Here is a 17,402-nt window from a genome sequence, read left to right as displayed (position 1 = left end):
GGCAACGCTTAACGAGATCACGCAGCGCCGTACGGAGGATGTGTCTTAGAGGGATCTGTTGATCACACTGAGCAGGAAAAGCAGATTACCATTAAGATTGCACACATATTCAAGTCAGAGCGGTGTTTCGAAGCTGTCCGGAGGCCCAGAGAGCGAACCGAAACAGGGGGAGGGAGGGAGGGAGAGAGGGGGTCAGTCATTTCTCAAATATCCCATTTTCCTCTCCGGCGCAATCTGTGCGCTGCTCCGGCTCATTGTGAGGGCGTCCACGCGTCGATCCACCGCCCGCAGGCCCGTGTGTGTGTGTGTGTGTGTGTGTGTGTGTGTGTGTGTGTGTGTTTCTGCTCTGACGAATCTGAAATCTGGATGATTCAGTAAGAGGAGGGAGAAAAGCGGAAAAGTGCGCCTTTAGGAGTGGAGGGGGGGCAAAAAAGTGGGAGAGAGAATGACCCTGGAATCCATAATGGCGTGTTGCCTCAGCGAGGAGGCGAAGGAAGCCCGGAGGATCAACGACGAGATCGAAAGGCAGCTGCGCCGGGACAAGAGGGACGCACGCCGGGAACTGAAACTGTTGCTTCTCGGTAAGCTCGTCTGGGAGACACACGGACAGGGAGAGGAGTGGGGGGGGGGGGTGGAAAGCCCAAATACCTCTCAACATGAGTACCTTTTGTTGGGCAAAGAGCGGGGAGGAGGAGGAGGAGGGTGGATAAAGGTGGGGATGTTCCCACCTGGGTGAAGTTTAAAGGGGCTCTGATGAGTCGGCTGCACAGATTTCCATGTGTGCACAGAGGGAGGAGGCCTGCGTGTGGCTCCCAGTGCAAAAACCACTCGATTTGAATAACTGTGACCGGTCAGCGTCCAGGAAACAAATGCTTCCGAGTAACCTCACCTCTCCACACGCTTTCACTGAGCGCCCGACGGCAGCCTGTGCAGCCGGGCCTGCAGGGCCCCGTCCAAATATTGGCTGGGCCAAAGTCCAGCGTTTTATTGGAAGTAATCAGGACACTGTTGCAGCTCAACACCTAAACCCTGGTAATGATTATGTCACAGGTGTTGGTCTATAGAGCCAGGTTGAGAGCATGGTGTCCTATAGTTTGTAGAGAGCTCTGTCATCAGTCATTAAATGCAGCATTCATATGTTTGGATCATTCTCAAACTAACACCCCCAGGGCTTATCTGATTTCTCTTGTACTCTACTTATTTTGAAGGCAGCAATGTGAGACCTAACCATGCTTTTTAGGGTACCATCATATTTAAGACCTAGTAATAATATCGGTACCTATGTGGGGTTCTGAAATGGGGTTTGTCTTGCCGAGAAGTATTAGTCATACTGGAGAAATTTGAGGAAAACAAGTCATCTACTCACCATCTCATTTTTAATTAGATTTTCAACGAAAAGCCATTAGATGTGATGACTGTGGTTGTGGAGAGTGGTGCCAGAAACCTCTTATCCTGATCCGCTGCTCCCTTCACTCAGTCCCCAAGAAAATGCATAAAGGAGAAGGTGTAAAGCAGGCTGGACCCTTTGGTCTCCTGATAGCACAAAACAATGAAATGAATCCCCCTTTATAAGGGCTTGAAGGAGGTGACTGCCACCTCCTTTGCTAAGTATGGACAAATAACTGTGTTGTTGTTGCTCCTTAATCCCTGTTAATACCCAACAGTTTGTTCGTTATGCAAACACATAAACAGCTGAAAAGTGATAATGTGCAACACTGAGAATGTTACTATAGCTAAAGTACGAACCTATATCCTCATTTATTACCTTATTAGTCACTATAATTATTGTGTGATGCAGAACACTTCATAGCCATCGCATTTTAAGGGTGATTTCCAGGGACTAGATAGTACTCCAGCATTTATAAGTATAGGTTTTTGACAGAGGTGTAGATGTTTGTCTGCCGTGTGGCGTTGCCCTGAGGTGTTTTGTAGGAATGATGTAATGGTGCACAGAGAGATGCTAACTGGAGTATAAACAGGAAATATGATATGGAAGTGGTCAAGGCTAAACCAGGACAGTAGACCTTACTGACCCTTGTGAAGAAAGAAACGCACGTCTTACACGGTTTTCACTAAATTAACCACGAGACTGAGACTTGAACATTGTAGCTTATGCAAACACATATGAGTTCTCAGTGAAATTGTGTTTGTTCTTTTGTGCGTTTTGTGTGATTACACATTGATGTCACCGCTCCCACTACTTGTTAAGTTAACCAAAGGAAGTTGTATGTGTGCTCTATATGGCTCCATTAAGCCAGAAGCTGTTAGTATATTGTGGTTATTTCAAAGTCGCTAATTGCTAAATATCTTGTGGGATTTGAGCACAAAACTCCTGTCAAGTTTAGAGATGTTTGTTTTGTTTTTTTTTTATTTGCAATTGTTCAAAATGTCAATCGAGTGTTTTTTCACAAATCATCGTGGCCTCCAGATTTCACTTATAATCGTTCAAATCCAATAATTGTTTTGTTTCCACAGGGAAACACAATAAATGAGCAAGTTTAGAGAACGTGGCAGTGTTGTAATCCATCCTCTTTGTGCATCTAATCTCCATAAAGGCTTTGTAAACTAATAAAGGAGATGTACTTGAATTCATTTAACCACAGCAAGTTTGTGTCCCCAGATCATACGTATGGGGAAGCAGCAGTTTATCCTTGCCTGTTCAGTCCTGTCTATTTGCCTTAATCCTTTCTGCTACTATATGCTTATCATATAACTTTATCTTTTAATAGCCTTTAAAGAAAAGCACATCATACACTCATTCTTCTTCATTTAATATGCAGAAGTGATAAGTGGTCGCATGTAAATTGAATCTAAAATCACAAATTAGTTGTCGCTTTTCCTTGCGATGAGAAAAAGGAGCAGCTACAGTTCATTCGTTACTTACTTAAAAGAATGACAATAGTAGGCTGTTTTTGTGTCTCGTTAGCATACAGCTAACATAGACAGCACACTGACACATCTGTCAATGAAAGTGAAAATATGTACATTACTTGGCAAATATGTAAATCGCATTGCACAGATAATTGTCTCATCATGATTATTCTTAGATGCTGACAGCTTCCTACCAACTTCCTTAAACACTTCAACCTCATAAATCCTAGACAGACTGTTTTTTTTAATTATGCTGCCAGGCTAAACAGCTATACTAACTACTCAAGTTAAAAAAATATAATCCTTTATTCACTCTTTGTGATGCCTTCCTGAAAAAGGATGTGTACAGGACATGGACGTTATCTGGAGAAGGCTCACTATACATCCATGTATGCCAGATTGAAGTAGAGCATTATAATAACATGAAGAGTTGGAAAAGGTGTTTGACTTTGACATATTTCTGACAGAGAAAGTAGACACTGGGGACAGAGAATGAATCTGAAACCCATTGACAACCCAGCACAAATGAAGAGTAAGTCTGCATTGTTAGCATGTCCTTCAGTACGGAAGTTGGCACACAGTACACAGTTCATTGACTGAGCTGCTCGGAGCAGCAGACTGTGCTCATAGGGAACTTGACCAGTTGTCCAGATAAAGCAGAGCACTTCTCTTTCTGAAAATGTGCATGACTTAAAAACCACTCTGTTCTGAACCAAAGCAGAAACTTATTGTAGAAATTGTGACATTGCGTCTGGAGACCGAAAGGAAACGGTGAAAGGGAATAGGGAGTTAATTTTATTGCTGTTTCAACAGAAGACACTGGTGCCTGTTTTGATTAGCTCATAGCACAACAGGCCAATTTTATGTATTTATTAATTTATTTAATTAGAAGTAAGGTGATATGGTCGTGGTCATTGATATTTCGAAAATGTGTTGGTGTCAAAGGATACTCTTACTTCAGAGTCAGTCCCCTGCGGCGCATGTGTTTAGATAGATGAGCAGTATAAACTACCTGTACTGTGAAATAACTAATAACTAGCTACTCTGATAATCCTATAAATAATTTGTTATGTTTCAAGAGAAATGCCTGAATATTTGATAGTTTAAGTTAGTAAAAGGTGTCTTATATAATGCTTTTCTTATATAAATGTTTTATGTACTATAAACTAATAAAAAAAGAAGCATTTTGGGGAAAACAAATTGTATTTTTAGTCCAAATGATTAAGTAAATATATATATAGATTAGGATAATCAAAAACCTAAACAATCAGTTGTTGAAAAACCTTGTAGGATACAGTAGAAATCAGTGAGAGATATTAGATGTAAATGCTGCTTCTTGTTGTTTTTTTACACATTCTGCATAAATCTACCTTTTATGTATTAGCATTTAGGTCTCAAATATCTGTTGGCAATCAAAGGGGTTCATCAAAAATAATTATCAGACTTGTCTCCATCTGCTAAATTAATTTCAAATTGCTCAATTACAAAAGTGGCACAGCTCAGCTCCAATCCTCATGAGACCATTGGACCTAGTTTATGACGCCTGGCCCCCTTTACACACAAACTGACATGCAGATACTGTACACATACACAGAGAAGACGATGGAATAGGATTAATAGGCAGAACAAATTGACATCTTTGCTTATGAAATTAAGAAAATAGATAAAAAATTGGGTTTTGTTCTGTTTTATAGATGATTTTTGCAAAACATCTATCAAAAACAGTGTTGATCTCCCCAGTCACTGTGGGAACATTTTACTAAAAAAACACATTAATATTTAGATATTAACCTGGTCGAGAACTTGAGAATCTTGCCTAGTTGAGTATGCAGGCACACAACAGTATTGCTATTTACTTATTTAATTCACAGCCCTGCTTTGTGTTTTGATATTTGGTGTCTATAGACCACCTGTTACTAATAATACATAGTTTTGGTGCTCACAGGTGTGAGTTTCTTTAGTAAGTGAAAACCAAAACTGTCCTGCCAGAGTCCTCAAAAGTTTCATCTGCTCCATAAATTCAGTTTCATTCAGTTGGACTTCCTGTAATGCTGACATTTTATCATGGGTTACTTCTTAGTCTGCAGGGAGATGTAGTTCCACAAACATAACTGCTTGGCCACAGGCCTGGATTTGTATATTAGTCATTTAAACAAACTTATAAACTTTTAGTTCATTAAAATGCTTACTGCAGCATTTACACTTTGCATTCAACTTGACAGTGAGAGTGCACGGTCTTATGTCTTTCAGATCCGACCACTGCTAGGCATTATAGCCCGTAGATGGAGAAACACACTGTAGTTTACACTAATGCATTTGTAAAAGTGAATATTTTACTATGGCCCCTCCTTTGCTCTGTGTGTAAACTCCTTGAGGTGCTGCTAAGCTCTTGGCAGTGAATTCATTTCCTCTTCTTCACTCATGCATTTTTTATAATGATGTTCAAGCACCATATTGGCGTTCTTGTATTCTTTATCCCATCTGGATTGAAAAGTCTGCTGCGGTCGTCTCTGTGATTAGCTGATACTGATGTTGTGGTACATTCAGGGGCTGTGGAAATGCACAACTTCCAATACTTATTGGTGACCAATAAACAAAGAGCTTTTTAAAAGCGAAGGCTTTTAAAGCCAGATAATACTTTCTGATTACCATAATTTATATTTGATTGTGATTGCATAGATTGTGATTTTTTTGTTTGTTTGTTTGTTTGTTTGTTTTTTTTAGCAGCTAAGCTAAGTTTGTCCTGGGGTCTGGATCCTCAAACACTGGTTAATAAAAGTGACTCAGCAGCTTCTAAAAGTCGACACACACAATCATCTCAGTCTTTTTTAGTATCTCCTGCTGGCATAACAAAGAAGATCAAGTTGGACTCCGATGTGGTCAAGCTATCCTGAATTGCTTTGGAAAATGTGTTGTCTTGAATCATTGTCAGTCATCCTATTTTCTGTGTGCAGAACTGTTGTGCCTGTACAAGGCCAAAACCCACTGACACAGTTAATTTAAATTTTAGGATTGGATTACTTACCGTTCCACTTTGCTTGTTTAAAAAAATAGATTGTCTAAATTTAGGGTGCATGTCTAAAGGCATTACCTCTTGTGCAACAATATTTGCAACCTGCAAAGCTGCTACTAGTCATATAGGTTATTGTAATAGTTAATTATAGGTGGACAGAGTGTGTGTGTGTGTGTGTGTGTGCGTAGGTGGGAAAACAGGTGATGACATGTTGGACATTGAAATATTGTGAATATTTCAATTCATAACAAGAAGAACATCTAACCATTAGGAGTTTGCATATTTAAAGTGTGTTCATCCGTCCTTAAGAAAACTACGTATATAAGCTAGTTAGTCATGTATTTTATGTCAAAACACGACTAACACCATTTAATATAACTGCCTAACCAAATGGAAATAAATAGTCTTTTAGTGCAGTCTGCCTAGATGTATATTCTGATGCTTCTATGTACAGTGTATGGTAGCATTTCCTTATTGCTTCATGCTCTTCAACAGATAATGTTTTCATACACATACAAAACACACACATAGTCCTTCCTGCCAAAGTTATTCAAGAGTTAGCATGAGGTAAAGTTAGACTGTTCAGTTGGTCTGCCAAGATTCTCAATGAACCAAAGAGCAACTACACCCCCAGCTCTTCACACCCAAGTAGTTCCTGTCACCACTGAGAGGAGAGAGATGTTGTTCTTGGTCTGTCACCAGACCAAGCAAACAGGCTGAGAAGAAAGTAGCCAGCACATAATATTGTCTGTGTGAATGACTGAGTGAGTGCATAGTGGATGTTGTGTACTGTACAAATGTGTATTTGTGTGTTTGTTTCTTCTTAAACAGGATGTCATGTTCCAAAAAGAAAAAGGAAAAAATCTTGATATGCAGTTACAATGTTTTTAGAAGGCTTTTGTTCCCAAATGTAGTCAAATGTGCTAATATTCTGCTAAGAAAGATGCAAATGACTCGATGTCAGGACCTACAAAATAAGTAAACTTATTCATTCTCCTCTGTTTCTTCCTACTTCCTCAGGTACTGGAGAGAGTGGAAAGAGCACATTCATCAAACAGATGAGGATTATCCATGGTGCTGGTTACTCCGACGAGGACAAACGGGGGTTCACCAAGCTCGTTTATCAGAACATCTTCACAGCCATGCAGGCCATGATCAGAGCCATGGAGACACTCAAGATCCCTTACAAATATGAGCACAACAAGGTAAAGCAGCTCCTTTTCACTTGAACCATGTCAGGTTCCTCAAGTGAAATGGCAACTGCAATGAAGCTTGACATAGTGAAAAAGAAAGATGCTACACAGCAGTCCTAGTGTGCTTGTATATTTTTAGAGTGCTGTCTATCTTATTTGGAACAGGCATCCATAGTTTCCTGTTCTTTTTGACACTTCCTGTGTCCTTAAAGTACTCAAACACTCCGTCACACTCGGTGTGTATTTGTTTGCCTATGTGGTCCTATGCACTCAAATCCATGCGTGCATATATAATATAAATAGAACACACTAGTACAAATATGCAAATACACAAGAGATACCTTCCCTGTACTTAAATTGACCTCACTTTCCATGAATATAACTTCACCTCTCCCTTTTCAGTCGTATGAGTTACCCTCATAGACACAGCTTCGGGAGCCATTACAGTGCGAGTGTGGGAGTCATCACCCCTGCAACCCTTTTTTTTTTTATTTCTCATACTGTTTTAGGTGAAAGCTTACAATGCTGCTTCCATCCCTCCCCACCTGTTTATGGTACAGTCAGATTTAAGGAGGAGGAATATTGTAATATACTAAACTCAGAATAATTACAATCTACTAAGTATTTTATTGAATTACTAAATGTACTATACAAGGTAATATGAATATACAACTTGTAATACTGCTGATGTTGTGACTTTAAGAACATTTTAGTTCGTCATCTTTCATCAGCATTTTCATTTCTGTAAACATACAACAGCTGGTAGAGTACTTGAACAGTGGCCCGCATTCATTTAATTAGAGGGGGAATGTGCAGATAAGGCCTGAATCTGACTTGATCTTTTAAATTTTGGGGTCATTTCCACCACACTGTCAGCACTGAGTTAATTAGAGAGACAATATTTAGGTCATGGACCTTTATCATGCAGGACATTAATAATCAACAGCACATCTTTATGCTAAACACACAGACTGTAACAGCCAATCAAACACCTGTCTGCCAGGTGTGCATCAGGTAACACTTATTGCTGGAACTGCTTTAAAATGACATTTAACTTAAGCAGACACTGCCTGAATCTCTGCTTTTGTGGTGATCAGTTCTCACTACTCCATGCTTGCTTTCGCTTCTTGTTCCGTAAGTGCATGCTTATGAAGAATGAAACTGAATGTGCTGTTTCAGCCAGGCACTTTGACTGTTGTTACCCATTTTAAACACATCAACTACGAAGTGTGTGCTTTAAACATGTCAAGTAATGTTACTGGAAAAAATTTTTCCCCTTTTCCCTACATTTTACAATAATTACAGCTTTTCACAATAACTGTGAATCAAGTATCTGAGCTATTAAAATAAAGTGGGTGGTGTGTTTGCTAGATGGTCTTTGCATTTTCTATTTAGATTTTCATTTCCGTAGTAAAGTACAAAGATTAGTGCTGTCCTACTAAAGAACAGAGAAACAAACCAATGATTTATATTATGAAATCTACGTGATGGGTACAATGACAGCACGCAGCAAAATGACTGAATACCTGCCACAATTAGTAGCCAACATCCCTGTGGTCTCATATTCATAAAAGGCTAAAATGGGAAGTATTTAACTTTAACAAAGGAGTCCACCAACATCACAAAGGAAGTGAAAATGAAACTAGTTGTTCATGTTTATACAGTATGTCTCTGCAATAATTGTAAATGTCACTGTGCCAATAGTCAGTAATAGGTTATCCAAGGCCAGCTATAAAAATAACTCACTAATGAAGATATGCATGCATGTATTTAAATTAACCAATTAGCCACGTGGTTTTAATGGTCACTGTCTAGATACTGGAATAAGTAATCTTACTCTTGTCCAGACTGTGTAGTTGGGTCTTCAGACTTCTCATTCCAGTGCAGATCATGTTGACTCAACTACATGGCCCATACTAAAAAAGTCTTTAGAGACCTTCATTAGTATATTATTATCGTAATGGTTGCCTGTTTCCTAGCCTGACAAAAGTTCATGCTGTGATTCAGTATCTGTCATTAGAAGGTAATTTGATTGATTGGAAATATTTAATTTACCATAAATGTTACCACATTCGCCCAATTTTGGCAGAAGAGAGTCATCATCTGGAGGAGGTTTTCAGTTCAGATGCTGCCAGTCAGTAGCTCATAGTGCAGAGGTTATAGTTTTGGTCAAGCTGCTCCAGAAATCCTCCAAATGATCATCTTATAGGGTGAAAAACTCCTCCAGGCGATTTTCAGCTAGAATAGAAATATTGTAATATAGGAAAGGCAGATGGAAGTTTAAGGCCATTCATATAGAACTGGTCCCCCAAACTAGAACCATAGTTAGCAGGTTGAAAATATGAGATGTTAAGAAAATGGGGAGAAAAAAAAGAACTTCTAAGATGAAATTGTGTCCGTTCAGCACGTACACGTGGTTAGTAATATGAGCGCAGAATATGAAACCGTTTCAATACTCAGCCACATGTTGATCTCTTGTCTTGGGGCACAGGAGAGTTTTAATAGGAATCTGGAGCAGCAAAACTTTCCCCTTCTAATAGGCCCTGTGGGATTTGAGATTCAGATATTAAGTCCACGCTGAGCCTGGGGGCTCAATGAAAATGTCTGGATATAGAAAATGTGAGTGAAAAAATAAACCAGTGATAATTAGGACTGCATAACGTGAATGTTGCTTGCCATAGATCCTGTTTTCAGATAATGGATAATGCTTGATGAATTTCGGTAAATCAGTTTTGCTTTATGTTTGGTGCTGTTGAGATGCAAGTCTGAGTAAACTTCAACCACCTTCATTTTGTCCACCAGGTTAACGCCAACATTGTGAGAGAGGTGGACGTGGAAAAGGTCAACTCATTCGAGAATCCTTACGTAGATGCAATCAAGAGCTTATGGAACGACCCAGGCATCCAGGAGTGTTATGATCGAAGGAGGGAATACCAACTCTCGGATTCCACTAAATAGTGAGCACAATGGATATAGATGCATAAATCACACTCTTAAAGAACTGTGAACTGAACTAGTTTCATATTTAAGTGTCAATGGGATTTTTCAGCAGATACTAACACAAGTGCAACTAGTGTCTATAATGATACACGTACCTGACTACTGTTATCACTGTGTAGTTACCTGAACGCTTTGGATAGGATCGCCCAACCAGCCTACCTTCCTACTCAGCAGGACGTGTTAAGGGTTCGAGTCCCAACCACAGGCATCATCGAATACCCATTTGACCTGCAGAGCGTCATATTCAGGTGAGATGTGTTCCAGATCAGAAAATAAAGCCCACGTACAATTCTCTTAATAGAAAATATAAATAAATATGATGCTTTAAGGTTCAAACTGTCAAACAGTATCTGTGCAGGATGTGTAAGAGGACTTAATATTTAATAGAATAGTTAATACTAATACTGATTTACCCTTTTATTTGCTTAACTGAAGTATTGTTACAACACCACAGTGTACCCACAGTTTCACTTTTGATTCTTCAGTATGTTGTGCAGAAATTCCCCTTGTCTGAAGTAGTACCCATGTCACAGCCATAATGTTAATAATCAGCTTTATTAAAATAAATATGGGAATAACTTGGAAATGATGTCATTGGGTCATGAAGAGATTCAGGCGGGTCTGAAAATATCCTAAATGCTTTTCTCTGTTCCATGTCAGGATGGTGGATGTCGGGGGTCAGAGGTCAGAGAGAAGGAAGTGGATTCATTGCTTTGAGAACGTCACATCTATCATGTTCCTTGTAGCGCTCAGCGAGTACGACCAAGTTTTAGTGGAATCAGATAACGAGGTGAATGATAAACACTCGCACACAAACTTCTTTTAAACAAGCTGCTTATTTAGCATCAAACTGTCAAATGATAAGTTAGGTTTCACATTTTCAAGGGCAATTTCACTTTAAAAATTATTTACTACTTCAAACGACGTGGAAGAAGAGTTGGCTTACAAGACGAGAAGCTATTTCTTATTTAAAACAATGAAAATCAGATTGTTCTCCTGCCTGGCAGTGCTCCACCTCTTGTTCCCTTGGAAAGCATTTGTAAATGATCAGCCAGCTGTTTTGAATACCCCCTCGGGCGCCATCTCCTTAAGAGGATATAGCATGTGTGTCAGTTTGTTAAAGTCTATTAATGAGCAGGTGTGTGTTCATATTTGTGTCTGTTGTGTCCATGTGTTTTCTCGTAGCAGAAAGAGACGACTGACCAGCTGCACGTCCTCTGTTCTGTCATGAGATTTTTCTTTTTTCTTTTTATAAAACACAGGAGATGTTCTGTTTCACGCTGGTGATGTGACATCTAAAGCTTGCTTTCAGAACAGTTGTTGTGTTCAATTAAACACTGAAATCAAGCGCAAGGGAGAAATTAAACCCTCAAAGGCGACATAGCCGCCCTTCTCTCTCATCTTTACTGCTCTCCCTCTGGTGCGGCAAAACGTTTATTAAAATCTGTACTTAATGAGTACGAAGGACTGTGTTTAATTAAGTCATTAAGTCTCTCTCTGTCATTTCCCCCTCTCTCTTTCTATGTCTGTCTCCCTTCTCTCCTCACACACACAAACACCCTCTCTGTAGAATCGGATGGAGGAGAGTAAAGCACTGTTTAGGACAATAATCACGTACCCCTGGTTCCAAAACTCCTCAGTCATTCTGTTCCTCAACAAGAAGGACCTGTTGGAAGAAAAGATTATGTACTCTCATCTGGTTGACTACTTCCCAGAGTATGATGGTGAGTATGAGCAGAGTGGTGACTAATGCAAACGATCATCATTCAATCATTGAATCAAATAATACGATTTATTTTTAGCTGCCAGTTCACACACTGGAACAAATCCTCCAGGTATCTTGGTTTTTACACCACTGATATCACTATATTCTCACCTAAGTCTCTGTGCATGATGAATTACTAAATAAATAAAAAAATAAATAAAAGTTCAGCCAAGACTTTTTTTAAGATGCTGGAATGAGTTGTGCTCATCTCATTGACTGGATGCAGTAAACACAGGTACTTCAGCGGCATTTTAAAGATGTTTAAGTTGTCAGTGCTAAATAAAGGTGATTGCAGCACTCAGGAAAAAGTTAATGCACGTTCTGTGGTGGAGATATTGATGGAGGATGCTTTTCCCCGCTCCAGGTCCGCAGAGGGATGCCCCAGCAGGGCGGGAGTTTATCCTTAAGATGTTTGTGGACCTGAATCCAGATAGTGATAAGATCATCTACTCTCACTTCACATGTGCCACTGACACAGAGAACATCCGTTTTGTCTTCGCGGCCGTCAAAGACACCATCCTGCAGCTCAACCTAAAGGAGTACAACCTGGTGTAGAGCGGAGCAGGTCTGCCAGCTGGAGGCCCTCAACACACACTGACTGACGCAATCTGTGAAAAGATGGATCATAAACACACATGAAAAAAATCAGAGAGGAAAAAAATGTAATGGTTACATACTACTAATTTATTTGCTATTTGTTGATCTCCTCCTCCCCAGGAGATTAGCAAAGTAAGTCTTGCTATTTAAGGAGTCGATGAAGCATGGGGAGTAAGGAAGGAGACTTGGAGGGGTTGGGAAGAGGTTTGTTGTTGAATATATACAGTAACAATCCTCATTTCTAGGCTTCAAGCATTGTGAAGTTTTTTTTTTTTTTTGGTTGTTTTGTTTCTGAAAGGAAGAACGAAACTACTTTGTGCACTCGAGGTTTGGGGGCTTGTTTAGTCTGTCAGTCTGATACATCAGACCTGGAACCAAACGAAACGCCCCCCTTTCCTCCTGCTTTTTTATAAACGAGAAGGAAAAAAAGGTTTTTGTTTCTTTACGTTTTCTCTCACTCCTTACCTGTTTGTTCATTTACCTGTCTGGCCAACAGGAAATGATGTAACAGATCTCTAATTAACACCTTTTTCTTCAAAGGACTGATTGGCAAGTCTCTTGATGAGTAGGTATAAACTGTGATTTTTAAATTATTTCATTCTGATTTGTTATCGATAGACTTTAATTATTATTATTATTAATATTATTACATGAACTCTGGTACCATCTGAGGAGTAGGGCATGTGTGACCATAGAAGCACATGGATGCATTTTGGGGAAATGGCCGAAGTCACGCGTTGAGCGGTGGTCACGTGACAACTCTCCACCATCAACATAACCACGAAGTAGCAGAATTGGCTGTAAAAACGCTTTCTGAGGTTAGAGTGATGAAGGCGAGGAGGCGCAGGGACCTCTGCTCTGACGTGTCACGAAGAATCATGATGGTGGCGCTCACTTTGAAGGTTAATAATTTATGTGACAATGTTGTTAAATGATTCTGTTCGACTGTGCCACATTAATGCTTTTTATTATGGTGATATGTATATTTATTGCCTATGCCAAAAGCAACGGAAGCACCAGACTCCACTTTGCGCCATTTACTACTTCAGTTAAACGAGAAGTGTTGAGGACAGGAACAGCAGGTTTAATGAACGCTGAAGGAGTGGATTGACCGTCTTTACTGACTGACTTATTGAACGACCAACTGATTCTTGAAGTATTAAACTAAGTCATCGGACTCCCCTCCGCCCCACTTCACCCCAGTCTTTTAAAGAGAACACAGCCGCTCGGTGCCCTGGACTGACTGAACTATCCATTCACACCCACCCCCAGTCGTATTTTGTCTTTATGATGGTCCATCACAGCCCGGCTGTCTTGACTGTTGTAGAGTAATAGCAGTAGAGAAGAAGTTTGGTATGTGAAACGGCAGAGTGTTGATGTTCGGTTTGAACCAAAGTATGCCCCTCTTCTTTCTGATTGGCACCTCTGATTTGCAATTCTTCATCCCCAAATTACTTAGAGCATTTTTCATCACAAGTCCCTAGAACATAAGCCTATAATTTACATTTATTGAGGCATAGTGCAATTATGAATGCTATAATCATTGTACATACATCTCTCTCTATATATATATATATATATGGCAGCATCTTTGTTGGCTTTGTAATCATTTACTTTTTTGGCAGATTGAATGTGCAGTATTGAAAATATGTATCTGTGTAATTGTATTGTATGTCTAATGGCTAATTCATTTTTGGAAGAAAAAAATATGTTATTTACATGTTTGTTTCCATTTTTAAGAATGTAAAATTAGTGTTTCGCCAGTTTTATTTCTCAGCTAAGAAACATTGTTCAGCTTCAGAACTGCATATCGAGGAATATTATTATAATTATTATTCTTATTATTCAACAACGGATCAATTGATCTGCCAGTACTTAAAGTAGCCGTTTTGTTAAATTGACTTTTCTATGAAAAACTGCAGACTGAATCCACTCTACAGGGCTAATTGTCGTAGTTTAGTTCATAACTGGCTTCAGGAACGGAGCACTGTAATCCCATCACTTACTGATTTGTATTATTTTATATTTAATGTCATTGCACAGCTTCACGATGAGTATTGGTTCATTTAGAGATTTCTTAGTCTGCCGCACACCTCGTGATCCCAAACACTCCCCCCACCCCACTGCCAACCGCCTTTTGTAGGCAAGACGTCTTATTGAACACATGGTGCAGGAAGGAGGTGGCAGAGAACGTGTTGCTTTGGCTCAGATTTTGTGTAGGACTCACACCAGGAGATTTAATTATGTGATTGCTTGTGCTAATAGATGGGAACTCCATCACCCTTTACACCCTCTAATGAGCCTCCACACCCTGATAGAAACTCAGTTTTATAGAGTGTGTCTGAGTCAGTCACTGGCCAGTATACACAAATGTGCAAAGCAAAAAACAAAACAACAAAAAAAAACTTCTAACCTATTTGGCCTAATTGGGATGGTACATTTCCAGGTGCTTATTTATTTATTTTTGTACTTCATTTCCATCTTGATTGCCACCATGTCATCAGAATGTATAGTATTATTTTGAACTATTTATGAAATGAAAATACAAAACAGTTCACATGTACATATTGCCTTATTGAATAAGCTGTGCCTCTGAAGTCCCATGCAAGGCACCTGTGTTTTTATGAGAAGTGAAGCTAGTGCAGCCAATAATGTCCCATTGTGCAGCTGGAGGATTGTTTGGTTTCAGCTTGGCGATCTCTCTTTGTTATTCTGCGCTATGACAAGCCGTGGGAACAGCCTTGAAGTGTAGCTCATGTAGCTGATACGACATCAATACAGGACATTAATATTAGCACATCGTGGGTGAACTGTGACCTGAACACACTTACATTGATCCTTCATAATGTTGTCACATCGGATTCATGTCTTCGAGTCCACGCTGTAGTGCATTATAAAATGCTTAGAACTACCTGATGTGCTCCTGCACGTCAGGATGTGTAGGATGTGCATTCAAGGTGTCACAATCTGGACTTGAAACCACCACCAGCCACCTGTGGATGGTTTTTGGGGGGGGGTTTCCCCCCGCATTTGGCTTTGGTTTGGCATCTAGCAGCCTCTTTGGCAGGTAACCAGCCCTCACTCTGAGATATTTCAGCTGGCTGGTGAAATTGCTTACAAGGATGGTTGATGTTTGGAAGGCAGAAACCACTTCAAGTTCATTTCCAGTCCAATTCACAGCGTACTTGAAGTAAAGGAAGATCTCGCAATAACCGCTTATCAACAGCAGGGCCTCGTAGGAAAACTTGGGGCCAACTCATCACACATTTCACTGAATGTTAAAACAGTGTTAATGCGATTCTGCTTGTTGCCGGAGGAGGTGTTTTGAAGCTGGACTGGAGTTTCAGCTCTGCAGTGTTGATGATCTACTTGTTGTAGACTTTCAGTAATTAGTAACTAGTGTCCCTGCTGTTGTGAAGTGGCTATTTACACTGTCCCCGTTACTTAAAGGGAAAATCCTGGTTCACACTGTTAATTTACTGCATTCAACCACTGAGACTGTTCATACATGTCCACAAAGTTAATGTGATTGAAGAGTGACAGGAAGGTTGGTTGCCGACCGTATCTCATACGATTAAAAGAATATTTTAGTGAAAAATGCTGATTACAATTCGATTTTTCCTGAGAAGGGCTGTTCCCGAGCTTTTTGTCCATGTTCACAGCATTAGTGTGAGGGAGCACATATGGGTTATATTCAGGCTGGATTTCCCCTTTAAGAGAGCGCAGGCTCCAGCTGGTGTTGACTTGCTGACACACATTGTTGGAAACCTCTGCTGCTGTTCAAATGTCATGCAGTATGTTCGAGAGCAGTGCAGTGTTACATACAGTATCTAGACGTGGGGCCAAGTCTCAGACATGTCATCTGATTGCTTTCAGCTAGCCTATTGTTTGGATTTCTTTGCCTCCAGATCCTGAAGATATGAAGTTTAATTTTGAAATGGTGTTACTATGATGATCTCCAATCATAAATGTGTAAAATGTTTCATGTATCCATAAACTCACACTCCTCCAACATGTTTCTGAATGAAGCAACATGTTTCTTTTCAAAAGAATGTCGACTCTGATTCTTATTTTCTGCTCTTTTAGCGTCATTTTTATGATGATGTTGATTTATTGTTGCTGTCACGACATGAGCAACATGCTCTGCTAGACAGCAGAAGTTGTATTTGCAGTTCACTTAGTATTAGAAAGTCCGTCTAGTACTGTCAAGTACTTAGATACATTGAACACAGATGAGTGAATCAGAAACTCTGTAAAGTTAAACTGAATTTTTTCATATTGGAGTGAAGTTTTTTCTTATCAGCTAATTGTAGCTCTTTTTATCTGAGAGGATACTTTACATCCACAAAACAAAACATTGCTACCTTTTATATATATATATATATATATATATATATATATATATATATATATATATATATATATAATATGACGTCTGTACGACTTTTAATGTGGGAATGATAAAGACTGGTTTGTTTGGGCGCACACACACACACACACACTTCACACACTCAGTGAATAACATTTTACAGGTCCACAGCTGTGAATTCACTATTTAATTTTATTTACTAGTAATAACTGAACAGTTTGTACATGAAAACATCTTTTCCTGTCTGTCAGTTAACATTTCTTTATATTATCTAAATATAATTTAGCCTCTTTCTCTTTGTGTGACTTGTACAAAAATCCTAAACACACTTTGACACCTAAGTGTTTCATCATTAACCAAAACAGGGACTACAACACTTCCACTACCCTCACAAGTCTTTGCATTAAGGATGAAGTGAGCTCAGAACAGAAAGGAACACAACTCTTCACTGGTTCACTCACATTTTGCCTTCCTGCCCCCTAGCGGTCGCTCGGGGACAATGACAGCAGAGAGGAGCCACTGGAGCAGCTTTGACTTCCCCTCTCCTGTGCAGTGCTGCTCAGCAGCCCTGAACCCTCTGCTGTTATAAAACAA

At 39.6% G+C, this 17,402-nt stretch overlaps 1 protein-coding gene across 1 annotated transcript; it reads left to right on the top strand.

Moving 5' to 3' along the window:
• Nucleotides 1–195: 195 nt before the first annotated feature.
• LOC113151071 (guanine nucleotide-binding protein G(q) subunit alpha) lies at nucleotides 196–16,037 on the top strand. Its single transcript, XM_026343896.1, has 7 exons — nucleotides 196–581; nucleotides 6,905–7,089; nucleotides 9,880–10,034; nucleotides 10,197–10,325; nucleotides 10,738–10,867; nucleotides 11,648–11,801; nucleotides 12,207–16,037. Exons 1-7 carry the CDS (start codon nucleotides 446–448, stop codon nucleotides 12,395–12,397), a joined length of 1,080 nt encoding a protein of 359 aa, XP_026199681.1. The 5' UTR covers nucleotides 196–445; the 3' UTR covers nucleotides 12,398–16,037.
• The last annotated feature ends 1,365 nt before the right edge of the window (nucleotides 16,038–17,402 follow it).

Source organism: Anabas testudineus, chromosome 9 (genome assembly GCF_900324465.2).
Source record: "Anabas testudineus chromosome 9, fAnaTes1.2, whole genome shotgun sequence".
NCBI lineage: Eukaryota > Metazoa > Chordata > Actinopteri > Anabantiformes > Anabantidae > Anabas > Anabas testudineus.
This window is presented reverse-complemented; position numbering and strand designations above follow the sequence as displayed.